Source organism: Poecilia reticulata, linkage group LG3, assembly GCF_000633615.1.
Source record: "Poecilia reticulata strain Guanapo linkage group LG3, Guppy_female_1.0+MT, whole genome shotgun sequence".
In the NCBI taxonomy this organism is placed as follows: domain Eukaryota; kingdom Metazoa; phylum Chordata; class Actinopteri; order Cyprinodontiformes; family Poeciliidae; genus Poecilia; species Poecilia reticulata.
In genome coordinates this window covers 10120815-10146531 of record NC_024333.1, presented here as the reverse complement: position 1 = coordinate 10146531, position 25717 = coordinate 10120815, and the positions used below count along the sequence as shown (strand labels likewise).

The following is a 25717-nucleotide window of genomic DNA, read 5'->3' as shown; positions in this document are numbered from 1 at the left end:
TTGAGGATATTACTAACTCAAGATGGAATCAACAGGAACTAAATCACAAATTAGGTCAAAATCAAATCAAAATGTGGTCATTAGGTTCATGTTGAAAAGTTACGAGGTTAAATGAACGCACCACAACACTCCATGTTTTGTGTTCAACTTTGACCTTTAAATCAGCTGTTGGGGGATTTCCATCTTAAATTACCGACTCAAATAATCCTGCTGATACCGGTATGGTCATTTATATTTTACAATATCAAAAAAACTTTTCTGCTTTCTGTGTAATATAGATCGCATATTCTCTTTAACAGAAACAAATCTGGCGTATATATTTGAAATAGTTGTGACATATGAGCAGTGTGAGTTGATTCTATTTTCGTCACAGCCTCAGCTTTCGGGATTGGACCCCCTCACAAAGTTTGCCTGTCGGACACAAAAACAAGCCCGGATCAGTTATTCGGAGAAGATTATTTTAGTGAATTATTGAGGTAATTATTTTATTAACTGCTCAATATAACCCCCAGTTTAATTTATTTATCGGAAGCAAATCACTAAAACACAATTGCAGATTTTAAAATTCTTATTTATTTATATTTAAACATTTTCATAGACCTACACGCTTATATAATTTAGAAAAAGATGATCAGAATGAATCTATTCTTCAACCTGTGCATGTTGCAGACCCCTGTCCACTGTGCACAGTCAGTGCTCTCAATGGACCTGAATGACATCAGAGGGGGCAGGCTGGCTGTGATCTCAGAAGAGAGCGAGCAGCAGGACTTCTGCAGAGAGTCGAGCACCATGGAGGCATACAATGTTGTTCCAGAGCCTGGAGGAAGGACCTTCCAGAGGTTTTCAGTCAACACCAATGAGTCGTTGCGGTTCGAACCCTGTGAAGACAGCTGTCCGTCCCCCGCCGGGGCAGAAGATGGACGTGATGATGTGTTTGAGAAGGGAGAATGTGAGGTGAGGGACACTAACACCACAACAGCATGTCATTTGTTAACTCATTTTAAATTTTTTTGGGGCGGGGTTAATTTGCCTTTAAACCAGTTTTTCACAGATAATTGACAACAACAAAAAAGTAGCAATAAAACTAATGGATGTTTAAATTTGTGAAAAACACAATAGTCTGTCTGTCATTTTATTCTCAGTTGCATGTCAATGAAAAACTACTATGCAATTTTTTAAAAATTAAATTAGGAAAGTGTTGGACCCTGAGTCTCATCTGCTTTCAGGGTGAGATCACCTCCATCAGGAACCAGCTGCAGGGGAAGGTTTCTGAGATGGAGAACTTTGCTGGTCATTTGGAGGAAATCTTTCTCACTGTGGAGGTAAACCTATACTTATGTGTGAAAGTTTTATGCAACTGATATCTCAAATGATTAAAAACAAAAACAAATTAGGGGAGTGAAAGCTTCATATGTTATTATTGGGTTTGACTTTCTTTGGGAAGTTGCAAGTTAAAATGCGTTGCTAAGGAAAATGACATGGTAGCATCTAAATTTAATTTCTAGACATTTGATTTGACTCACAATTTAAATACATTATTTCTGTTTGATTTGCTACAACACAACTATTTGATTGTTGTCCAGTTTTGACATTTTAGTTTGTGAATTAGTGACAGAAACCACAGGTTGCTTCCGCTGCTTTCTTGATCTCCTGGTCTTCCTAGATCACAGTTTTCATCTGAACCCAATTCAATGCAACAAAATTCCTATCTTTGTTTTTTACAAACTAAACTATGTTCCATAGAATCTGTAATCTCAGTGTTATAGATTTTGAAGTAGGTGTTATTTAAGTTATCGCAACTGACTGAATATCTGCGAAATTACCCTTTTCGTTTCTGACCAATTAGAATCCAATTTCAGCATTGCACTGTTTCACAATTCACCCTTACTGACTAAAAGTTTGCCAGGGAGCAATTTAAATATTCTAGTCTGCCTTTGAATTTGAAATGGCTCATTTCTTGAAACCCTGGTCCACTCTCAGTGCACGTAGCAGCAGAACTGAACACGCAGATCAATGTTTTCAGTCTCAAAACTGCATCAGATCGCCTGAATGTTGGTCCAGGAGAACTTCGGCCGCCAGGAGCAGCACTTGGAGCAGCACTACAACGACGTACTGCAGACGTTGTCCCAGCGCTACGACGACAGGGAGACGGGACTGCAGGAGGAGAAGAAGAGCAAGTTGGAGTCCCTGTACAACCAGCTGGTGGCCTGTGGGCAGGCGCTGGACACCTCGAAGGAGCTCATCGAGACGGCCCAGGAGGTTTACCGCTGCCAGGACAAGAGGCTTTTCCTAAAGGTAGCTCAACTTGGTTTAGTTAGAGATTATTTAGTTTTTCATACACAAAATAAAACATATCAGTTATGATATTTCAAAATGTAAATGTAAAAAAATAAAATAAAATCCTGTTTGATAGATTCCTTTTGACTTTTGTTGACAGACAGTTATGCCCGTCGTTAAAAGGTAATCACGAAGCTGCTCTGTGTGTGTGCATGTTGTGACACTAGCAGGGACTGAAGAGTGATTTGGGAGGACCTAGCATCGATAGCACAAAGCCAACATATAAACTCTTTATTGGTGTTGCTTTATTTTAATGTTCGTGCACATGTGTGATCCAGATGGCATGACGCTTGAACATTCATCTTTGTTTTAAATCTTGTAATTTACCAGAACGATCTGTATGCTTCACTAGAGTCGAGGAGTTTGCCAAGGAGGACATCGACCCCTCGCTGTCGACGAGTCTTGAATTCAGCACGCCGCTGGCCGATCTGTCAGACGTGAAAACAATGATGGACTCCATCAATGTTGTGCCAGGTCTGAATCATAAATGAATCACCTATTGAAGTAAATCACAAGGATATTGGAATAATGTGCAACATAGGAAACTCTGTGATACAGAGATTGCCCACACAATATACACATCCCATCAAACATGCCCGTATCTCCTGCATAAAAAAATTATGCGGACCGATTGAAATATACACCTTTACTAATATTTTTGTTTTTAAAGTTTTCCTTAGCAACAAGCTTGTAGGAATTCCCTGACTGGATACTTGAGCTTTCTTCTTGGCAAAAGTGGTACTGCTCATTTAAATTAACTAAAGTTTACTAGATGAAGCTATTTTGACACGTGTGTTTTTTGGTTGGTGTCTTGATAACAACCGTGGACTGACTTGTGTATTTGCGTCACACAAACAGCTCCGTCTGCACCAGTGATCAACCCACAGCTGCCCAACTCGGCCACCCAGACCTCCCTGCATGTGTGCTGGAGCTTATTCTCCGACGACACGGTGGAGTACTACGAGCTTTACTACCGACCGGTGCTGGAGGACACGCCTGCAGACAGTACCTGTGCACCGCAGGGTACACTGGATGATGACACCATTACAAATATAGTGTTGTGGAATTGTTGTTTATATATTTCAGCAACAGTCCAACTAAATGGATGTGGGTTTTTTTCCAGAAAGCAAGATAAAAGTGAAGGAGACCCATTGCACTGTGACAGACTTGCTCCCCAATGCTCAATATGAGCTCTGGGTGACGGCTACCAACACGACAGGCATCAGCCCAGCGAGTGAGAAGGCCTTGTATATGACAGGTAATTTAGTGCCACACTGTTCTAACAACACTATCTATAGGTGCACCGAGAATCACTCACCCGCCGCTGCAAATTAGATTTATTGGCAAATTAAACAAAACTGTAGTTCCATGTGCTATTATAAGTGCTTTCTTCGAATTAGATAGAAAATGACACTTTCAATGAAAACTGCAGTCTCCAAATTACTCAACCAGTTTATGAAGAGAGTATTTTGCACTTAATAGAGCAGCCTTTTGCTGTTCTGGCCTGCTGCAAATGGGATTTATAGCTAGGCACCAGGTTCTGGCAGCTTTCCTGAGGACTCTGTGCCTGCTGCTCATACACAAGGGCCTCCAGTTCACTATTATTTCTGGACTTGTGTGCTGTACCTGCCTTTTTCAAATCCCCAACTCATGAGAGTTCAAGACAATCATTGTTCTTGCATTCTAATATTTACCAGGACATCTTGTCCTGAAACCAAGTTATAGTGGAGCAGGAGCTTCTTAAAAAAGGGACGTGAAATTGCAAATTAAAATTCATATTTGATTTATATAACATTTTTATAACAACTGAAGGTAACATAGTTACTTGATTGTGCTATAAATGGCACTATGTGTCTGGAAAATACATAATAGCACCCCTTAAACTTTTTCTCTGAATTTCTTGAACTTGGTCATATTTTTAACACTCAGTGAGACGTTGCCATGAACAAAGTGTTCAGTCTCACAAACCCAATCCAAATAATAAAAATATCTCATTGTTGACATCAGTTGTGCCTGAGATAACATCTAGTTTTCTAATTTGTGCTCTGATAAAGAATTATATTCAGTTGGTTGAATAGTTTTGAGGATTTCTTAGATTTTAAAAGCAAGATTGTTGCATTTGTATACAAGTTGTTTTTTTTTTTTTGTTTTTTGTATAACTTCAGTTGCAAGTACTCAAGAGGCTTGACCCTATAAATGAAAGCCCAAATCGTGTCTCCGTAGTGCCGTCGCCTCCTGTGATCAAGCAGAGGGAGTGCAGCAGCTGCCCAGAAGCTGCTCTGATCCGATGGGAGTCAGGGAACACCAACCCTGTAGACTCCTACACCGTGGAGCTCAGTGAGACGGGAACTGTTGGCACAGAGAGCAACATTACCGAGTAAGAACCGAGCTATTTATACACCACCTCAGTCTTACTCAATGATTATGTAATGATTTCTTAAGAAAAATGGGAAAAAAATTGCTTAAGGTGTCAGGTTTGCAATATACTGCTCCCTGAGGTATTGGGACTCTTCATGTGCTTTGGTAGACACGAGGCCTGTTGTTGTATCGTCTTCATATAGAGCCAGGGTTGTGCATGCCTGGGATTTTTCCAGGTCCCTTGGTTATAGAGCTGCTGAATCAAGACATTCTCTGTCCTAGAAAATCTATTCTTAGCTTCAGCTCCTGCAGCAGTGTTTGCCTCAGCTGGAAGTGTGTCCTCACACTTCATCATTTCTTATTTTTCATCAGCTTGCTGCAAAAATACAAACTATTTAAAGCTCCAGATTACAGCGCTGAATTTACTCATTTGGTGTTTTACAAAGGATGAGGTGTAGTAAATTTTACCTGGCTGTAAAAAGCAACTACTCAAAAAGTGACCTTTGATTTGAACTTGATTTAAGAAAGAAAAATTTTATTTATTTTTTCCCTTCATGTGTTGTGTCTAGGTCTATAGTAGCCGTGCCCACCTGTCAGTGTCTGATCCAGCTGCAGGCAGGGCGACAATACCTCATCTCTGTAAGAGCGGTCAACATTGGAGGTCCGAGTGACAAGAGTGATGCTATAACCATCTCCACAACTGGTAAAAACAAATCTTGCTGAAAATCTTTGAGTTATTTTGACTAGTAGAGGACACAATACTCTGAGCTATTTATTTACCGTATATATATATAGATATATATATCTAAATATATATATATATCTATATATATAGATGTATATATATACTAATAAACTGCCAAACATCTTAACAAAAAAAAACTGTTAAGATGTTGCACTTAACATCATTGCATTTTTGTGTTTTTCATTTATGTGGTTTCTATTCTTTATTTAAAGATTTTTCTCACTAATATTTTATAGATTCCAGCAGAACAGTTGAACCGTTTGCTATTTTGCATAGAAGGTTTGGTCAACCCAGAGTATAAGTGAACCAAGCTGCTGCACAGGCCCAACGCACCACTAGGGGGCCCCCAAGAACCCTGAACTTTTCCCACAGAATCACAGAAGAATTCAGACAACATTGCTTCAATACACAAGTTGCTTCTATTCGGTTTATCTATTGGACAAAACCTGTAGTTACCTGGTAAAGTCAATGGGAAACCAAATTGACTGTATGATAACGTGTTTTGTTGAATCTATAAAGGTTTTCTGAATTGAAAGGTTTTTTTTTTTTTTTTAATGGGCATTTTCTTCCTCTTGTCACTTTTAAATAGTTTATTCTAAGCCATACGGTGAAATGGCTTGGGATAAACTATTCACTACACCCTTTTACCAGCAGAATGGGAAGCCATTATGAAGAATATAATACCTGAAAAATATGCTTAATTGATCAGAAGTTGAAATCAGTTTGGCAAACACAGAAAAAAACTACATTTGTTTAAAAAATTGTATCCATAAAATGTTTTGTGAGCTCAAGCCCAAGCAGAATTATTTAGCTATAAATTCTGTCCATCTGCCATCAAGTTGCTATGTTAGGTTACATCTCAATCTAGCACTCCATGAAATGAAACTCTATTGGATAGGCAGTGCTAAAACAAGGCATTTTAAAATAGATCCAATAGAAAACACAGTCAGTTATAGTGGCCTTGTTTGGAAATGGAGCCTCAAGTTTGTAGATATCCTAACAAGAAATCCCATGTGTTATGCGATGACTGAACAGGCACCTTCTTCTACCTTCTGGAGGACACCGCTCATCCCTGTCTCTCCATGTCAGAAGATGGCTTCACTATATTCTATGGAGACGAGGAGTTGCCCATAACTGCAATGGCTTTTGAGGACAACACTTTCACAAGGTGAAGTGTCCCAGCAGCTGCTTAGTGCGACAAAGCGTCATTGAAACATCCAGCTGAACCTTTAATTTTAAGTATACATGTGTGTGCTTTTGTACAGATGCGTAGCCGTTTTGGGGGATCTGATTCCAGTGCGAGGCCGGCATTACTGGGAAGTCGAGGTGGACGATGAGACCGAGTTTCGTGTCGGAGTTGTGTACGAAGACACGGAGAGGGACGCGTACCTCGGTGCCAACAGTAGCTCCTGGTGTATGAGACACATTCGCACCCCGTCCAGGTAAACGGTGCACAACTCCAGTGTCTCCTTATATCCACGGGAAAACTAGGTCACTGATTGCATTTTGGTTAAATCAAGAAATGTTCTTAGTTTGATGCTTGTTTTCTGAATTGCTGTTTGGCTTAAGTCAAACATTTCCTTTGTTCTGGTGTCCAAATAATTACATTTAGACTCAACTGCACAAGTCCTGGTCTTTGTCCTAACATTAGGTTAGCCCTCATGTTTTTCTCAAGAGAGCTGGGTTTCCTCCTTGAACGGACGCATCATAAAAGTTAAACCCATAACAGTAGCAGGAATTTTCTGTAGATCATTTAAGAATGCCGAGTCACGCAGTTCATCATGTGCTTCTGAACCAACTAACGTGATTTTATCCATTTAAGTGAGACTAGCAGTATTTGTCAGTTTTTTTCAAATTTATATTTCTTGTCCACAGATTTTTGTAGATTTTGTATTTTTTCCACCACTGTGCATACCAGGTGCTTTAGTGGCATGTTTAAGTGTAAAACAATAGTCTGCTCAGAATGTATTCCTTACTTTTATCTGGGCTCTTAATTTGCAATCTGATCAATTTTCGAAGCACAACAATTTTCCAACTGCAGCACAAGCAGAGGAAAATTAAACTGGCTCTCGTTTCAACAGTACAAAAGCCCGAGCAGATTTGTTTTCATCCACCATCAGCATTAACGTGCTGATCCTTCACAAGACCATTACTGCAGATCCTGGAAACTGGGCCAGGATTGTATTTTTAGCATTTAAAATTCCCTTTCCTAAGCAAAATACAAAAACGTGCATCAGCCCTGTGAAAGCCTGAGCTCAAAGGAACTACCATGAAATATCTTGTCATGCGTTTCTATAGCAACTGTATTTGATACAAGTCAGGCCGTTTGTCACATTTATCGAGTCATTCATATCAAACGAGCTTCAAATGCGATTCCCCATTGCGGGCAGCTTGTTCATTCTGCCTACGCAAACTTTTAAGTCACATTTCTTATTTTCTTTCATCGGCAGCCATTCGGATATCAGTTGTTGGCTCGGTCTTGTGTTTTTTTCCAGAGGCAGGCGGCCAGCCACATGAGAGAGAAAACAGAACTCTTCCTTCTAATATCGCATTGTCCTCTTTACTTTTAGACATAAATACGAGTTCCTGCATAATGGCTGGACTCCAGACTTGAGGATCACAGTGCATCCGGTGCGCATCGGAGTGGCTCTCGACTACGACAGGGGAACTCTGAGCTTCTTCAATGCTAATCTGGAGCAACATCTGCACACCTTCCACTGTCACTTTCACAATTACGTCCACCCCTGTTTCAGCCTGGACAACCCAGGAGCGCTTACTGTACATAATGGCATACAGGCTCCTGACTACACCTTCATCTGACAGGAAGTCGGTGTCAACAATGTCATAAACGGAACTAATAATTAACCTCAGTTTGCATTATAGTGACATTAAATGTTACAAAAAAAAAAACATTTAGTGTGAATGTTCAGACAGAAACGAGTCAATAAAAACAATATACTTTCTGAAGTTGTTTTATTATAGTATTCCATGGGAACAGGCATACACCATTTTCCAAGATGAGAAAAAGGTTTCACTGAAGTTTATATGTATTTAGACAATCTGTGATTGCAGCAAGGCCAGATGTCGACGCTCAAAATGGGACTTTATTAACAAAAGTTGGAGGGGAAAAAAACAAGAAAGTTTCTCTTTATTAAACAACTGTATTCACATGTTAGAGAAGTCCGCCCTGTGTACCTCCATACTTAGAGACGTGTGTAATGACTGGGATTTAATACCATTTGTTCTGTGTTAAAAGCTGATGAGGGCAACATTTAGAGTCAGATTAAAGTGAAAAAAAGTTGCATTTTTTACAAAAGCTCAAATGACATTTGACTACAAGCACCTGGTTGTTAGCTTCTGTATTTACATCAGCTTAAAAAGTATTTTAGACTAAAAGATATTTCTAAACAAGTTTAACCTTACTTGTGCAAGAGCATCTGGAAACAAACAACAAAAACCTAAACTTAAACATGGATGGACAAAGGAAATAAGAACCTCTGTTTAGACTAGTAAAGCACTACAATTTGGGAATTTACACACTTTAATCAATATACCACATACTGTACGTCACCGTTTTAAACCCGTCAGGTTTAGGTTTATTTGTATGTACGGAAAGTTTTACCTGAATTTTGGTAAGAGCCAAAACAAAGTGAAAACCTGTTTAAGGAAGGATAAAAAGATAAACCAAAGAAAAAAAAAGAGGAGGTAAAATGTATAAAAATGCTGGTATGGTTATTTCAGGGCAGACTTCTCCTTTCATTGTGTCGATATGGTGAGAGTTAAAACTTCTGGTCTGTAAAAATCTCGGACAGTGGGGGGATGACAGACGTTATAGGTTTTCTGTCTTACTGCTGTGTGTCCTCTCATCCTCTTCATCTGAGGAATCTCCGCCGTAGGGCACGAGCCCAGAAGTATCAACGCTCACTTTAGTCTTCTTCACCGACACCTCTTCCTCAACACCTGTAATTACAAAAAAAATGGAGAAAAAGAGAGAAAAAAAAAAGGGGGGAAAGGTGGGAGACATCGGGGAGAAAAGGGGGAGGGGAGGGTGGGCGAGCAAAGAGAGAGAGAGAGAACAAAACCAAATGGAAACCCAGTGAGGAGCCCCACATAAGGCGTGGTTTTTGAGTTGATTTGATCCAGAGCCGTGGGGGGGGAAGGGAAGATATCAAAATCAAACGGCAGCACAGCACACATCCATTACAGGCACGTCCAGGAGAAACATGTTGAGAGAGAGAACAAGGGAAAGACAAAAAACATATACAAGAAGAGCACGTTAGTGAGTTCCAGCAGTGTTGCGCTTCAAACAGGTCTCCACTCCTCCCCCATTGATCCATGGGGGGAGATGCTACGACATGCAACACGCAACTCCACAGAAGTAAACGTCTGAGCTCTCAGGCTCTCTGAGTACATCGGAAGAGAAGAAGTGCATACCCGTTGACGCGGGGGCGGCGGGGGGCGGGCTGGCCGGGGCTTCTGGCGCGGCGGCGTCCCTCGGCCTCTTGCGCGTAATGGGGGGAGGAGCCACAAACGGCGATGGAGGAGGAGGCATCAATATCCTGAAGGGATACGAACGTCAACATTGTCCCAAAATCAACTTGAAGGAAACCTGAGAGACCATCTGTAGAAATCCAACCTTTCTACAACTTTCTCCTCTCCTACGCTGGATGAAGGAAGGGTGGACTCCAGGTGAGCAGGACCCTCTGGAGAGCAGCTGGCAGGCTGCAGAGGAAGTCATGCATCACTTTAGAAAAATGTTGTTTATGAAACAGTAATTGCAAAGAGTAACAAATATTGTTCCAAATCAAAACTTATCTATGATCAATTATTCTACTTCACTCGTGTTTATGGAGAGTGCAAACAGTATGTTATCTGGAATGGCTAATTTGTTAAAATAATATATCAAGAAAGGTGTGTTGTACAAAAGGTATGAAAAAGAAAAAATAAAAAAAATGTATGAGACGATCTAAAAACTTCAAGTGAAACGGCATTGAGTTTCCAGATGCGAAGCTTCAGACATCCTCATGAAACCCAAACTGATCCAAAACTTGAGTACGACCAGAATGAGCTTTAACTGATGCGTAGAGTCACCAGCGCTCCAGCTAACCTGTTCGTCCTTAGCCCCCTCCTGGAAGTGATCTTTGGGACTTCCTGAGTCAGGGGGGGTGTTTAAAGATCCTCCAGGCTCCACTGTCTCACTGCTGCCCGGATCCTTAAGTAGAGCACAACCAACATATGTACACTGCAGTGTGTGTTCAAAGCCTTGTAACACACACACGGTTTTATACATTTCGTCTTTATTCATGTGAAGTGCATTTCGATCTGAAACTGGAATCTCGTTTTGAGTAATTAAAATAGATTAATGACAGAAAGTGACATATAGGGTGTCAAGGGTTAATTTCTCTTAATTTTGATGATTACTGATTACAGCCAATAAAATAAAAGTCTACATCATCAAATAAATACCCTTACCAATATATCTTTAGATACAGGATGTAAAGTTACTACCATATCATAGCCTACAAATTCGTAGGAAAGGCTGCTGCTGCTCATTGCACCACAAGGTGCACAATCAACATAGAAAACTACAAAAATGTCCCCCATCATTTAGGCTGACGTGCATGGAGATACTTTTGAGTAAGCCAACATTCCTGCTATCAAAATCCATTTTAACCGATTGCAATTTACAGAGAAAATTGATGTTTTTTATTACCAGCTGTAGGCTGTAATCTTCCACATTAACAGAAATAAAGGCTTGGAATATAAACACCGAATGTAATCTACATTATGTGGAAGTTTCACTTTTTGAACTGAATTACTAAACAAAATTAATAATCACGTTCTAATTTCCTGCAATGCAAATGTGTAGATATGTAGGGATCTGGTAAAACGTACAGAAGAAAACTGATGTGACCGAAACGTAAACACTGGAAAAAATCTAGACATAAAAGATATCGATGTGTGAGTTACCTGGACAAGAAAGGGATGTGGTTTCCTAGGACACACTGGATACTGAATCATTGCCTGAGAAGATGGAGATGGGGTTGTCGACAGGTTAGATTGACTTGGGGGGCCATTTGCATTACTCCAGTAACCACCGGCTCCTGGATACGCTGCATAGCCGCCAGCATACCCATTTGCTGGGTAGTTATACCAGGACCCCTGGCTAGAGTAACTGCTATTAGTTGAAAATCCATGTGCTGCGTATGCTGAAATGAAATTGTAGAATGTTAATTTTGAAATAAATGGAGTATGGCTTACCAACTCAACTTATTGCTCAACCACTAATGATGCCATGGGAATATTCTCTAATCACAAGAACAATGCAGCCAACCAGTATCTGATATTGGATAAACTTGTTGGAATTTGCCCAGTAGCAGTAATAATAATAATAATACTTACGCTGTGTTGCGCCTGTGGCTGAGTACACTGACCCCATTTGGGCATGTTCAGCTCTCACCTAATGAATAAAAGATGAAAAATAAAAATAACTCAAGAGCGACAAGTTTCACAGAGATTGTACTAATCTGTTGTCAGTAATGAGTCTGTGGGTAGGTGCAGAGCACTCAAGATCCAAGACTCGAGATCAGGCGGTTCACACTACCACATTGATTTTGGAGGTGGGTATCAGTGGAAACTATACGCTTCAGTAGTTTCACCTTCTTGTACCTCCGAATATATTCTCCAATTGTCTACATGGTGACATGGTGAACTTACAGTTTCAAGCAGACTCTCTGTGAGTTTCTTAGCAGACTCTAATCCGGCTGCATTCGGGTGGCTGCGACACACAAAAGAGCTTTTGTTGGACTAGAACGAAGCAGACTCAATAAGGGACTCACAGACAGCAAAACAAAAAGACATTTTATGACTCCAGTGCAAGCAGGCGCATTAGCTGCTCATTGCCTTAACCGAAACCAGACGACGTTGATTACAATTTGTTTCATTTAGAGAGGGAAATCCTTCACGCTACGCCTGAAAGGTTTTATGGGAAGTGAACATACCTGATGTAGACATAAAGAGGCTCAAAAGACTCTCGTTTGGATGCCTGTTCAATGTAACCGGACCCTTTGCCCCTGAGGAAGACTCGAGCCCCCGTCTCGGTCTGGATGTGACTCAGGTACGAACCGGCTGGACCCTCGACCTTTTCCTTCACGCTGAACGAGGGCAACGCTTGGTCCAGGCCCACAAAGATTTTAGTGTGCACAAAACTCTGGGGAACATTAGAAGAATAACAGTGTCAATAATTATGTCCAGTTACACTAGATAAATATTTTTTTCTATAAATTTAAGAGGCTTTGTAAGCAAATGCAGCTATCCAAGGTTTTTCACTCCAAACCAAGGATATTCTCTCTGCTGGTTCATTTTGGAGGCGAGTTTCAGTGAAGGCAACAAACTCCATTTGCCTCACTTTCTTTACCTCCGTTAAAAGGTCTGCTTGAGTCTATAAAAATTAGCTAGAAATACATCTTGAGCCTAGTACATTAATGGCTTTTGATTGTTTATCATTTTTGATTTTTTTCTTGTTCACTGATCTAAAAGATGTTTCATCTTAACAGAAATATCCCTGTTGCGATCTGTATATTTTCCATCGACGCAACAGCGTGAAAACATAAAAACACAAGTAAGAGTGTGTTAACTCTGGGTATTTAACCAGAGGGAAGCCTTGTTGTTTGAACCACAACAGAAATAGGAGGTTTACCCACCCCTGTATGAGGAGCTGCTGGTCGATGTCCCTGGCCCGGCACAGAGTTTGCGTTGGGCAAACGTGGCACAGGAGTGGGAATGACGGGCCGAGGAGGCTGAGGGTAAAGAGTGAGTGGTGGGATCACAGGAACCTGCTGTCCTCCGGACGCTGCTGAGGCTCTTATCACATCTTCAGAAATTATCTCCTTTATTCTCATCACAGCTTCTGATATCCCAAAGGAAAAAGAACAAAAAATGTGAGATGAGAAAAAAAAAAAAACTGACAGGTGCCTTATGAATCTTTCAAAAACAATATCAAATTTCCTAATTGAAAAAAATATATAAAAATCCTACTTACTATTGACTTGCTCTTGTGTTTTTCCCTGAACATGTAAATACAAAGGTCTTTGTCTGAAAGGCATTAGATCACAAATGTTAGGGAAACATTTGCACTAAACACTTTTCCCATAAGTCCAATGTGCACAAAATAAAAAATTTTCACTGAAAAATAAAAAAAATTAAACATTTCTACACTTCCACTTGACATCTAGTAAGATATTACAAAGGTTTTGGAGATGTATTGCATACAAATCTCAATTGTTTGGAAAAATAAAAAAAAAGACTGCATGACAAACTATGACAATACAGTAAAGTTAAAGTTCAAATACAGCATATATTTCCTATATTATCTCATACATAAATCAAATTATTAATGTCTCAGGTGTTATTTCTTGTTTCACTCTCTCAAAACTTCCACTCCGCTTAAAAAAATATTATCCCATCACAAATTCTTTTTGTTTGTTTTTTTAAAGAAATTGTTAAAAATGTCAGAAGTCTGAAGAACTAGTCATGGAAAATAAAACATTACATTCCCTGTGCAACATACCCTCCCGCTCCTTTTTCAATTTCAGGCATGTAAAGACCTTTAGTTGAGACAACGGCTCCACTACATAACCTGATCTGAAAAACAGAAGAAGAAATTAAATGTTATAAATATATATATACATAAAAAAGTTTGTTTTTTGTGTTTAATGCCAGTTTTTCACTTACCTCCTCTTGTGTTTTTCCTTTAGTAAGAAGTTCTCTGCAGTTCAGCGGTACGTCATTTATGTCGACCTCTGTGACCACCATTTCTTCTACAGGGGTTGGAACAGGGATACTTGGGGGTTTCTTAATAAAACAAAGTATTAGTATTGCAAAAACAGAAAAAGACTTCCTTCCAGATTTTTTATTTTTTTTTAACTATGCACCTTTGGAAGTAATGGTGGAGGAGTTAAAAGTTTTCCCTTTGCCATCAACATGGCATTTATTTTAGCAGCCATGGCTGCTGCTTTCTCAACTCCCCCTGTTGGCGTTTCTTCTGCCTCTGGTGCCTGAGAGGCTCGGCTGTGAGACCCGGTGGAGCCGACAACCCCGGGGAAGGCGACGGGGAGCGTGGCATTGCCAATACTCTTCTGTTGCTGCACATCCACATTCTTTTTAGGTTGTGCTGGTTGATCCCAGCGACTTGTTAGGCAGCTGGAAAAAAAAAACAAAAAAAAAAAACATACGGACACAAAAAAGTACAACAGTTAAACGAAGACACTTCATACAATGCAGAGTTAAGCTCACGTTCATGTTTTCACCATCCCTTTCCTTTCTCCGATCTCTAATGTAGTTCACCACTAATATTTTACATTAAGGCAGTTTATATTTGACCAAATGTGTATCTCTCAGCAATAAATTATTTCCTTACCTTCCGAAATATAAAGAAAACAATATAAGCAATTTAGCATTCCACAGACGCTGAAGCTAATGTTGGGTTAGCTAACGCCGATTTACGATTCTAGTTTAAACTGTTTAAACCACCGAGAGACCAACAATAAATTTTTATAGTAGCAAGTAGAATTAATCCTAAGATATCGGTTATATATTTTGATTTCAGTCAAAATAAGTCACACAAATACTACCTGAGCCAACTTTTACTACTAGGCCAAGAAGCTATTAGGCAGCTAACGCAGCAACTAGCGTTAGCGTAGCAAGACATGGCTAACACGGCCTCGGCTTGTGAGCTCGTTCCTCGAGTTATCTCCAAAATAAGGTAATACTCACGGCGTTTGTCCTGTCATTCCCGAAGACATAGCACGACCCCGGAAAATATAAATGTTTTTTAAAATGTCTCTAATATAGATAATGTTGAACGACCGCAGCCATCAGTCCGACGTCGCCGACTGTTTCCTCTGACGACTTTGTCGCAAAGTCTGATCTGACGGAAGTTGGGCTGTTTTTTATGTTACGTAACGTCAGTCTGGAACAATCTGCGCGCCACTGTACACACAGAGGTAAGATCGATGAGTCGACAGACAGAGCTGTACGGGGCCCAAATGTCACACAGTGAACCAGGTTAAACTTATTCCGCCTTCCACAGCAAAACTTATACAACTTAGGTCACTGCAAAGAAAAGAAGTCTCATAAAAGCTCATATTTAAGATAATATATCATAATGAAAACGTTTTGTTTTTCTGTACTACTGAAAATGCCACCTCTTAAATCCCTTTTAATGTGTCTAGTTGGAAAAGAGAAATCATACAGCTCAAAATAAAAATTGAAGGGTTAGATCAGTGCATTTATATTCAAATTCAAAAACAGTTTTGAAGAATAAGGTTGGATTGATGCACCTTTATATTGTTCACTTCATATAACAGACGTTTAACCTTTCTGTATTTGGAAGAAGTCTTTAATATAGCAAGGAACATTTTCACTTTGAGCGTATTTCACAGTAATCAAGAATGAAACCACATTTATTGTTCCTCTTTTCAGATGAAAAAGGTAAGTATCTGGGGAAAAAGGACTCCACTCTGATCAGGATCTTTGAGCATGGTGAGACTCCTTCATACCTTTATTAAAATACTGTCATTGAATTATTGCAAAAACAATCAAGTAAGTTGGTTCTAGTTGTAATATGACTCAAAAAGTCATTTAGGAGTGGACAGTGTTTTTTTCCATCTTGTGCCAACGGCCAATGTTGTGGTTGACCAACAACAAACACGTCCCGTCCGTCTTTGTTGGTGCCGTCTCTCTTCACGTCTCCTCACCTCCAACTGGTTGAGGCAGATGGCTGTCCTCTCTGAGCCCGGTCACGCCAAAGATTTCTTCCTATTTAAAAGAAACATTTTCTTTCCAGCCTGAATGTCATTGTTGGGTCTGTTCTTGTAGTTTTGCAAAAAAAAAAAAAAAAAAAAGATTTTAGCAGTAAGTATGAACACCAATGTTACTTTAAACCTAATTTGGATTTTTTTTTTCCTCCAAAAATTCTTATGCTGTCTACTTGATCTTTGCAGAAGATGCATTATTGAATCACATATAAAACGATATGAAAGATAAAGTTATCCTTACTGTTAATGTCAAATTACATGTGAAAAGTTTTTTGTCCTTTACAATAACACCAGAATTTACTTATTCTTAAAAATGCCAAGGAGCAAACCACTTTAGATGTAATATTTTGAGTTGGAGTTTGCTAAACTTGAAGTAACACTCATTTACCTTTGTGACGCAGATATTAACCACATTTCATGTCTGTGCAGGGCTAAAATACTTATAGAACTGAATGCAAATATCCAGTTCATTTATGGTATCGCGAAGTCATTCAGATTTAATGTCACATTACAACCACAAATCTTAATGTGCGTACTTTGAAAATATGAACCAACTAAAATTCTCTTTTATAGATATAAATCCAAAAGGTGTGTTTTACCTTTGACAGGATACATAATCTTTACACACTTTACTTATTCCTCTACTATGCAAGAGCAACAAAAAGAAAGCCACAAGGAGTTGCCACAAGACATGCGACAAACATTTAGAAGGTTAAAACTTGGTGATGGCTGCATAATCATTCCCTGGAGCTAACGAAAGAAAACCTCTGTCTTGACACTTGGGCTGGACCCAAACATAAAGTCAGCCACAAGAATGGCTCAGACAAAGTCCAGATGCTCTTCATACAATGCGACTAGAGTTTGAGCTAGTTTGCGGAAAAGAAAGGACACAAATTTTAGTCTCTAGATGTTCACCGTGGGTAGACTCGACCCAAAAACTCTACATCTGCAGCGTAGATGGTCGTTAAAAAGTATTCATTCTGGGTTGCTAAACCCAAATGCATACAACCTTTTTCAAAATTTTATGTAAAACAAAAAATAAAATTAGAAAACCATGCATCCTTTTCCTTCCACTTTGTAATCACGTGCCAATTTGTGTTGGGCTGTCACATAAAGCCATGACGAGATACATTAAAGCTCAAGTTTGTATCATGACAAAACATTAAAACCCTTAAAGGCTGTGAAAACTTTCACAACACGTGCAATATGTGAGAAAGAACAGACGCCAGAGACAAAAAAAAAAGTTGCAGGAAAAACACAGCAAAGATATAGTTGACATTTTATTTTTCATTGAATAGGTTCTATTTTCCCCCCGTGCCTTCAGACCAAAACGTGAATCAGAAGGAACAAACAAATCCCCTGATTAAGTGTACAATTCTGTCATAAGAGAGAAACAAAATTAATTGTGGTTAATGCATCTCATTAACCAGTAGTTGCTTAGCTGTTATGGCATTTATATACTGTTTAAAGAGGAAATCTTCTCAAGAAGCATCGATCTTTTAACGTAGATATTAGTATCCTAATCTGAATCCAACTTTGAACAAAAAAAAAAAATGTTACCCGGGTCTGTGCATAAGGGTGTTGGACGATTGGCCAAATATAGTGTGATGTTTTGATCAAAAGAAAAGACAAGAAAAAAAAAAATCAATGCAAGCTGGCCTCCAGGAGACTGTTTTAAAGACAGTGATAGACAACTCTGCGATCCACATCCTGCTTTACCGTTCGGCTCTCTATACGCACGCTCTGTGTGGCTTTCTCCTTCACAGGTGTTCAGATAGCTATTATGGTTGATCTCATCTGCTGCAAATCCAGTGTAAAATTCATTGTCTATAAAAATATTGAGATTTACTTGAAGGTAACCTTCTGACTGTGTTGTAAGAAAAAACTCCAGATGTCCATTGCAGTTGCACAGTGGGATGTACTGTATAAATATTGTACAAAATAAGGCAGTCTTTTTTTTTTCCTTCTTCTTCATCTTCTTCAGTAGGACAAACCAGATACAAAAAAATTCTGGGAGGACAAAAAAAAAAAAGAAAAAAAAAAAAAGAAAAAAGATTGTTCAAGTCCAAAACGATTTTCACATATTTCTGCTGCTGTTGTCAAATGTCAAGCGGTTTTACAGCATCAAACCAAGAGTATGGGACTGCTGCAACAATGAACACACCCGCGCACTCACACACCAACGACCAAAACGAAGAAAAAAACAACAACCACAAAACAAATAAAAACAAAACAAAAAAAACAAAAAAAAATTGAAAACCAAACTCCCACACGCGTTCACACAAGCAGACGATCTCCTGATGATCAATAGAAAAACAGCTTATTCTCCAACGCAACATCCCGTTCCTGGACAAATCACTGAGACGTAGACACTTCTAATGTTGTATACAGTGCAATACAAAAGGGTTCATTCGTTTATTCAAACTGGTACTGTACTCTTGATAAGAAAACAAAAAATATGCTTAATAAGGTCGCATGAATAATAATAATTGTAAATTTTTGAACGTTGTAGTAGTAGTACTCGTCTTTAATAGCTTTGGCTTTTTTTCTTTTTTTTTAAATTCTAAACTCATTCTGCTCTTACTCATTTACTAATTTGTTTGTGAATTTTATTATAGAAAAACATGGAAATTTAAGAAAATATTAGCACACTAAATAACCTGTAATTAGATACCTATATTGAGTTTTTCTCTTCTGCATGTTGTTGTCTCTCAGCAGTGGACCTGGGACAAAGGTCCACCCCTGACCCATGAAGGAAGCATCCGCTCTCATTTCTGTTATGACAGCCGTGTGTCAACTTTGTGTTTCTGAAGGACACGTGGAAATATTGCCTGAAAAACAAAAACACACAAACGAACGAACAGACATAAACAATTAAAATAAAATAAGCGGTGGAGTGTACTTTCATGACGTGGCCTCCAATGGTTTCTAGGAGCGGCTCTGCCTCGCTGCGAGCGCAGGAGCTAGAGGTTGAAGAAGTGATTACATGGCCTTAAATGGACTAGACAGTTTTTTTTTAGATGCTAACAGCAACTTCACAGGCAGACAGGAGTGCCTACGCGGTAGTCAGAGGATGGATGCTTTGCCACAGAGACCGGTGAGGACCTAACCCCCGCCCCCAAGCCTGCCCTCCTCCGTCCTTCTTTCAGTCGTGCCAACAGCGACACTGCGAATGCCTATGAGGCACGAGAAGTTCATGAGGATGCTGGATGTCCGTATCCGACGGTTACAGTTCCCATCCGACGGGCCTGTGAGAAGCCAGCAGCACTTCGGCAGTGTCGGGAAGTCCCTCTGTGCGTTTTTCTGCTGTGGACGGACATGTGGGGCGCTCGGCGTGCTACAGAAGCAGGAGAGTGAAGGCGAGGAGTCCCTGTGCGGCTGGGCTGGGCTGACAGGGTGGGTGGGGGAGAGAGACGCCTCAGCAGGAGAGAAGAAGGTTCTGCACCCGGGGTTTCCGGGGCGGTGCCAGTGTCCGAACGCCGCGAGCACCTACTCCGGAGGCGGTCGCAGGGTGTGCAGCTTTTGATCGTCAAGGCCTTTCCAGTACTTGAAGTTGTTGTCCAAGTGCTGCATAAGATTGGGGAGGTCCGCAAAAGCTGGAGAGGAGAGAGGAGAGAGAGGAGAGGCAGCGTGAGTGCGTGTAAGTGAAAAAACACAAGCATCACCCTTACCTTCTGTCTCCTGAGACATGCAGCAAAATCCTTATTATTTACTTTTTTTTACACAAACCTCAGTGTGATGTTGTAATCCAATTTTAAAATCAAACTATCATAAGAAAGGCCGTTAGCTGCACGGCGTTTACATGTGACGAATCATGCGTGTGGCAGCAAAGTTTATGGGGAAAAAAACTGTTTCTGTTTGTTTTTCAATCCAAACAGAATTGTCTGACCTGGCAGACAAATCAGCTGTGCAGCATATATTGCTGCATTTACACAAAATAAAAATTACTAGAATGAAATCAGTCCACAGGGTTGTTAGGAAGTTTCAGAGCTTTTCTTATGCGTCTCTCCGGGACAAGTAGTGGCAGCTATGAGATTAAAATTGCAACGTTGCTATAATTGAAACATCTAATTGTACGCAATTATCTTACATAAACTTGCAAAAAGCAAGTTTTCTCACTGTGACACCAAGCATATGTACAGAACAACAAAAGCCATCTAGTATCTGACATTGCTTTGATACATTAAAGGGAAATGAAACAACAATAGCTAATTTTTGGAAAGAAAAAGTATTCAGTACATAAGCTTCACCTGCACATCTTAGGAGTAGATGCACTAATTGTTAATCATCTCTGATCGGTGTTTGGAAGGTCAAATGTAAAAAAAAAAAAAAGAAAAAAAAAATTGGATTTGTTTTCATAAAATATTTGGTCTATAAATTCTTCAATCTACAGCAACTGCTTTGACAAATGCTTTAGTTTGGTAAACATCAAATAAAGACTGGGATATTTGTTAACAATGCCAGTGGATAACCTTGTAATTCCTCCATTTTCCATTTATTTCAAAACTACAATCTCCATTAAAAACCACGTGGGGTGGAGGTGGAGTAATCAGCAGGTCCAACCTTTATAAAAAAAAAAAATTGGAAACCGGTGTCGGCCAGAAAAATCTCATCGGTGCATCCTTAGTTGAAGCATCGCCTAACTCAGACTCAGACGGATTTTATACGGTCATTTGTTTCAATCCATCGTAAGTCTGGTTTTCCAAATTACATTTGTAACCAGTCAAGGAATTGTAAGGAAGTAAAAATAAATAAATAAATAAATAAAAAACATGTTTGTACAGCGGTTCTGTTGTTTATGTGATGCCGTGTTGTCTCACCATCCCATGCATCAAACATGTCTGTGATGAAGTAGTCTATGAAGGAAATCTGGGACTTTGGGATGCTACACGTGCTTCTGTCAAACACAGGCATGACCACCGGTAGACCTTGACTCTTCTCCTCATCCGTCTGCAGCAAAGACGAGCATAAATCACCATCACGTCCGACAATGCTAAAAAGTCTGTTACGAACATTGCACCAAAAAACAAGCGTCTAATTCTAGAAATTGTATCTATAGTCCTTAGTAAACGTATTCACCTGTGAAAAATACTCCTCTGAGATGCGGCCAGCCCATTCTATGCAGAGCTCCAGGGGCCTGCACGGATTAGAGATGTCTGCACACTTGATCAGCATCCGCTTGATGAGGATCCGGTTCTCAGGGGACGTCAGGACGCCTTTGACAGTCTCCTCGTCACTGCTTCCCTAAACAAAACCAACGCAGGATGTTAGGATGAACAGAACCCCCCGGTGTCCCAGGTCCTTTCAGATGAAAATGTATACTCTGATAAATCCAGAATACATACTTTTTTGTTTTGCTTCGTCAGCCTGTCTTGTTTATTTGAGTACACTGGACTCAAATGCGGTGCAATAAAAAATAGTTTATTGGTGTTAAACCAGTCTTAAAAAAAACAACAAAAAAAAAAGGCCTGAAAACTGGGGAGTAACCATCATCTCAGAAGAGAGGGGGTGAAAAGAAGTGAAACTCCGACACGCAAATTGTTACTTAGGACAGAAAAAATTTAATGAAAGTGAAGGGTAACACAGCAAGGAACCTCGTAATTTGATTTGAACACAGAAAGTGACGACGCTGCGTTAGGTAAATGTGACAGCACAGATGTGCAAATGAGTCAAGATAAATAAAAACTGAATGCCCTACATCTGCTGCCTTTTTGAACACAAGTTATATCTGAAAATAATTTTTAAAAAGTCTAAATATAAACTGGATATGGCCTTCTCCCTGTGCTACTATTTTTCAGTCAAAAATAGTTTGGAGAGCGAATGAGTGTAATTCTGAAATATCTGTAAAAACCCTGTTCGGATACCCGCCTGGTTTCTTCCTGTAACAGATCTCGTTTTCTCACCATGTTATAATCCCTCCTTACCTCACAAGACCCTGCATCTGTGTCCCTGCTGCAGCCCGCTGGTGCATTGTCTGCTTCCTGATATTTCTTCTTCTATTGTGAAAATAAAGATTTATTTTTAATATCTGGAAAGTAACAGTGAGCACAACTTCTGTACTTAAATGAAAGAGAGCTGGATTTATTCCTGGTACTAACTAACGAGCAATGGATGAAAAATAAGCTATAACAACAGTTTGTGTTGTTAACTAGCTTAATATGACATACTGGATTAGATGGTCAACATTTTGCTATCATTATCTGCATGCAGCAGTGTTTGCTAATCACTTTACTTGGTTTGTTTAGAAGAAAAGTGGAACGTTTTTTTTTTTTCCTCGTTTCCTTGTTGGGTCTGGCTAGTTGCTGAATACGGCAGACCGTGAAGCTCTGCTCTGCAGCAGGTTCTGATCAGTGATCAGATCCACAGGTGCAACAGGCGTTAAGCTGGTGGTGCGTTTAAAGACGGCTCGGAGAATCACCTCACCGTGTCTTTGCAACCGTCTAAACGGTTGTTAACAGTTGAAAAAAAAAGTGCGGGGGGACATGTCCCACGCGTCGGTTACGCCCACGCCCAAAAACATTTTAATATCCATGTTGAGCATTCCGCACAGAGACGGTAAAGATAGGACCAGGTTGTTAAATTCTCCCGCTCTCTAACACAAGAACCAACAGGTCGTACGTCCGCTTAATATGTTCCCATCATCGTCACTTAAAGTCTAAAATCTCTGTTGACTCTCTGCTGCTGGTTTATGAATCTCTAGAGACAGAGTTAGACATTATATTTCTTTCTATTTGGAAAGAAATCAAAATGGAAATTTTGTAATATTACTTCTGTAAACGCAATTATTCAGTCAATATTTCTTATTGTAATAAAACGACAGTGTTTTGTTGTGCCATCACGTGAAACCTCACCCCGTTCTCCTCCACAGCAGCCAGCGGCTTGTTGATGCTGTTCACAAACTTGTTGACGTGTTCAAAGTGTTTGGTCATCTCCGTTGCGAGGACCATGTCTATGATGGCCTGTCGTAACGATCGATACTCGTTCCTGAAGAGAAGAAGAAGAAGAAGAAGAAGAAGAAGAAGACGACAAGGGGGTGAGGGAGAGATGGGAGGAGGAACAGAAGGAGGTAGGGACAGCGTGGTGAGTAGTAGCATGGAAACCCGTGTAAACAGTTTCCCCTTCTGACGACAGTGACGGTGGCAATGAATGGCTGCTTTGTTCGTCGCTCCGCCGCGCCACCCCCCACTCCGAGGGGACCAGCACATGTGAGCTATTCTGTTTTGGGGCTCAAATCACATTACTGTCCCGCCAGTGCTAATACACAAACATGTGCACAAACACACACTGTGATCTTTCATCAGCAGAAATTCAGACTTGCTTTACCGCCTGTTGCCCCTCCTAACAGAAGTCGCTCCCAAAGATTTATGAATAATGATGAATGCACTCTATTTAAATGAAACAATGGTAAATAATACCAACTACAATCTGAATATGGACATTTTTGTAATGCAGAGCAAAACAGAGTCTCAGCACAAAAGCTGCCAAATGAGACATAAGGTTGCAGCCACATACTCAAATGATAGTTTCTAAAACTACACTTTAAAGTTTGTGTAAAGGGCTTTAAAAAAAAAAAAAAGATCTAATATGCTTTCTAAAAGAAAAAAATGACAAAAGATTTCCAAGAGGAATAATTTTTTTTCTACTATGCGTCAATAATAAATAGAACATCATCAAAAAGTTAGCTTATTTCAGTAATTCTGTTTAATATAGAAAAATCCCAGATTCACACAGAGTGATATGCTTTTAAATAGTTAATTTTGATGACTGTCGATTAAAGTTCAACATTCAGTTTATTAGAAAATGTGAATAGTCCATAAGAACTTGGACTTTATTCAAGTAACTTTTTTATGATGTTCTACTTTCTTGTGATGCAACCATGGAGAAACTTCTGTCTGTATAAGATCCCTTAAAAAAAAAAAAAAAACTCCATCTGGAGATTTTTATTTTCTTTAAAGAGTTGTGTGGCTTTTATTCACTAGTATCTGAGCAGAAAATCTGTACGTTTTTGATTGTAGAACTAAAAAAAAAATGCATTTCTGAGATAATCTTCTCTGATTAAAACACATCTCCTTACCTTTCTATGTGTTTGAAGATGTTGGTCTTATCATCTCTGATGGTGAGCTGGAAGGCCAGGGCAGCATGGTGGCTCTCTAGCACAGCTGTGTCGTTGTACAGAATGGCCAGCTCACTTCCTGCGTTGCACAGGAAGCTGTTGGTGCGGCCAGGGTGGTCAATATCGTGCACGGTGGCGGCGATCAGGGCAGCCACTTCATCGATGGTATCCAAACTTTGCTGTCAGGACAAACAGGTTTTGAGAAACAGATATTAAAGATCGAGAATAAAACACCTTGCTATCTTTGAAACCAAAGGTGATGATTTAAACCAAAACCGAGGAGAGAATCACTTTACTCAAACAGTTAGGCTGCATGCGGTGGTTACATGCAGGTCCGCTAAAGAAGGCAGTAGCTTTTCTTTTTCTTTATCAAAGAACATTTAACTATAGCACAATTGTCCATTTGGGCACACGTTCGAAAATAACAGCAGCATTTAAGTTCTTAAAGTGCACAAGTAGTCTGTGAAGCAGAAGTGACCTTCAACACAAACGTTGACCTATGGGATTCCTGGGACTCATTAACCTCGTGTGACGTAACTTCACAGTTCACCGGCTAAAGCCCCGAGAGATCACTGGGCTGAGATCAGAAATAGATGCTTTGGGTAATCGGCTTACCGAGTCCTGACCGTCAACACGTTACTGAACCACTGACACACTTGGGCAAAACCGTGACTCTCTAGGATTGAGATAAAACTGATGGACCGTTCTGTCCACATTACCTTGATGTGGCAGCCCCAATAACATGTAGCATTAAGGTATAAACTAGGTTACCACTGACACAACATGTAAAGCGCATACAGCGGCTTGCAAAAGCCGAATGCCACCCAGATTCACGTTATAACCACAATGTCAATGTGTTTCACTGGGATTTTTACGTTGATATGGGGGTTGTTTGTTTTTAATCACCATCCACATGCAGAGATCTGTATTTCTTCCCAGGACAGCTTCCCTTGAGCAGGAACAGATTCTATATTTCTGTTGAAAATAAGCATCCCCACACCATGATGCTGCCACTGCCATGTCCATCAGCCATTTCCTTTGGCATGTTGGCAAAAAAGGTTTTAATTCAGATCTCATCCGACAAGAAGGCCTTCTGCAGCATGTTTGCTGCGTTCTACAGACTCTGAAAGGTAATTTTCCTTCTATTAACAGTCGCTTTCTTCTTGCTACTTTGCGGAGCAGACATTATCACAGTTTTCCTTCCTTGTAGTCTTGAAGATGTGCCACACTCTTCATTTTTAGACAATGGATAGAACGGAGTCCTGTGAAATGCTCCAACTCTGCTCTTTGCACTTAATGACGCAGTTTGAACATAATGTTCTCTAACAAACCTCAGATCTTTACTGT

The 25717-nt window shown here is 39.9% G+C and overlaps 3 protein-coding genes across 8 annotated transcripts in view; 1 reads left to right on the top strand and 2 right to left on the bottom strand.

The window, feature by feature from the left end:
- Nucleotides 1–121: 121 nt before the first annotated feature.
- On the top strand, nucleotides 122–8403 carry fsd2 (fibronectin type III and SPRY domain containing 2). 2 transcript variants are annotated; one of them, XM_008404539.1, is made up of 14 exons: nucleotides 122–219; nucleotides 374–476; nucleotides 670–954; nucleotides 1227–1322; nucleotides 2062–2295; nucleotides 2438–2460; nucleotides 2690–2811; nucleotides 3196–3360; nucleotides 3461–3595; nucleotides 4561–4714; nucleotides 5265–5398; nucleotides 6476–6608; nucleotides 6706–6882; nucleotides 8011–8403. In XM_008404539.1, exons 3-14 carry the CDS (start codon nucleotides 703–705, stop codon nucleotides 8258–8260), a joined length of 1875 nt encoding a protein of 624 aa, XP_008402761.1. In that variant the 5' UTR covers nucleotides 122–219; nucleotides 374–476; nucleotides 670–702; the 3' UTR covers nucleotides 8261–8403. The 2 variants fall into 2 exon arrangements, with proteins under 2 accessions (XP_008402761.1, XP_017159418.1); XM_017303929.1 differs by lacking the exon at nucleotides 122–219 and having other exon boundaries at nucleotides 227–476.
- Nucleotides 8397–15367, bottom strand: LOC103462047 (UPF0469 protein KIAA0907 homolog). The gene is made up of 14 exons (XM_008404538.2): nucleotides 15215–15367; nucleotides 14374–14641; nucleotides 14174–14293; nucleotides 14010–14083; nucleotides 13482–13534; nucleotides 13144–13349; nucleotides 12442–12650; nucleotides 12158–12218; nucleotides 11843–11900; nucleotides 11411–11649; nucleotides 10548–10652; nucleotides 10077–10162; nucleotides 9875–9999; nucleotides 8397–9400 (listed from the first exon to the last, which is right to left on the bottom strand). The coding sequence occupies exons 1-14, from the start codon at nucleotides 15241–15243 to the stop codon at nucleotides 9270–9272; spliced, it is 1764 nt and encodes a 587-aa protein (XP_008402760.1). The 5' UTR covers nucleotides 15244–15367; the 3' UTR covers nucleotides 8397–9269.
- A 2157-nt stretch (nucleotides 15368–17524) lies between these two features.
- pde8a (phosphodiesterase 8A) overlaps nucleotides 17525–25717 on the bottom strand; it is a 58093-nt gene continuing 49900 nt past the window's right edge. For 3 of the 5 annotated variants that reach the window (XM_008404540.2, XM_008404542.2, XM_008404543.2), the window contains 6 exons: nucleotides 24332–24549; nucleotides 23109–23241; nucleotides 22182–22253; nucleotides 21337–21501; nucleotides 21078–21207; nucleotides 17525–19853 (listed from right to left, as the gene is read on the bottom strand). In XM_008404540.2, coding sequence (XP_008402762.1) covers nucleotides 19747–19853; nucleotides 21078–21207; nucleotides 21337–21501; nucleotides 22182–22253; nucleotides 23109–23241; nucleotides 24332–24549 — 825 coding nt within the window. In that variant the 3' untranslated portion in view covers nucleotides 17525–19746. The remainder of the gene's footprint in view (nucleotides 19854–21077; nucleotides 21208–21336; nucleotides 21502–22181; nucleotides 22254–23108; nucleotides 23242–24331; nucleotides 24550–25717) is intronic. The other 2 variants (XM_008404541.2, XM_008404544.2) reach the window with 1 other exon arrangement.

Excerpts from the sequence above, each read along its gene's own strand:
- LOC103462047 (XM_008404538.2), bottom strand. The coding sequence starts at position 15,243 with ATGTCTTCGGGAATGACAGGACAAACGCC. Across the intron at positions 14,642-15,214 it reads GGAATGACAGGACAAACGCC|CTGCCTAACAAGTCGCTGGG; the intron begins GTGAGTATTACC and ends TTTTTTTTCCAG. Across the intron at positions 12,651-13,143 it reads CAGCAGCTCCTCATACAGGG|AGTTTTGTGCACACTAAAAT; the intron begins GTGGGTAAACCT and ends AATGTTCCCCAG.
- fsd2 (XM_008404539.1), top strand. The coding sequence starts at position 703 with ATGGACCTGAATGACATCAGAGGGGGCAGGCTGGCTGTGATCTCAGAA. Across the intron at positions 3,361-3,460 it reads CAGTACCTGTGCACCGCAGG|AAAGCAAGATAAAAGTGAAG; the intron begins GTACACTGGATG and ends GTTTTTTTCCAG. Across the intron at positions 6,609-6,705 it reads GAGGACAACACTTTCACAAG|ATGCGTAGCCGTTTTGGGGG; the intron begins GTGAAGTGTCCC and ends GCTTTTGTACAG.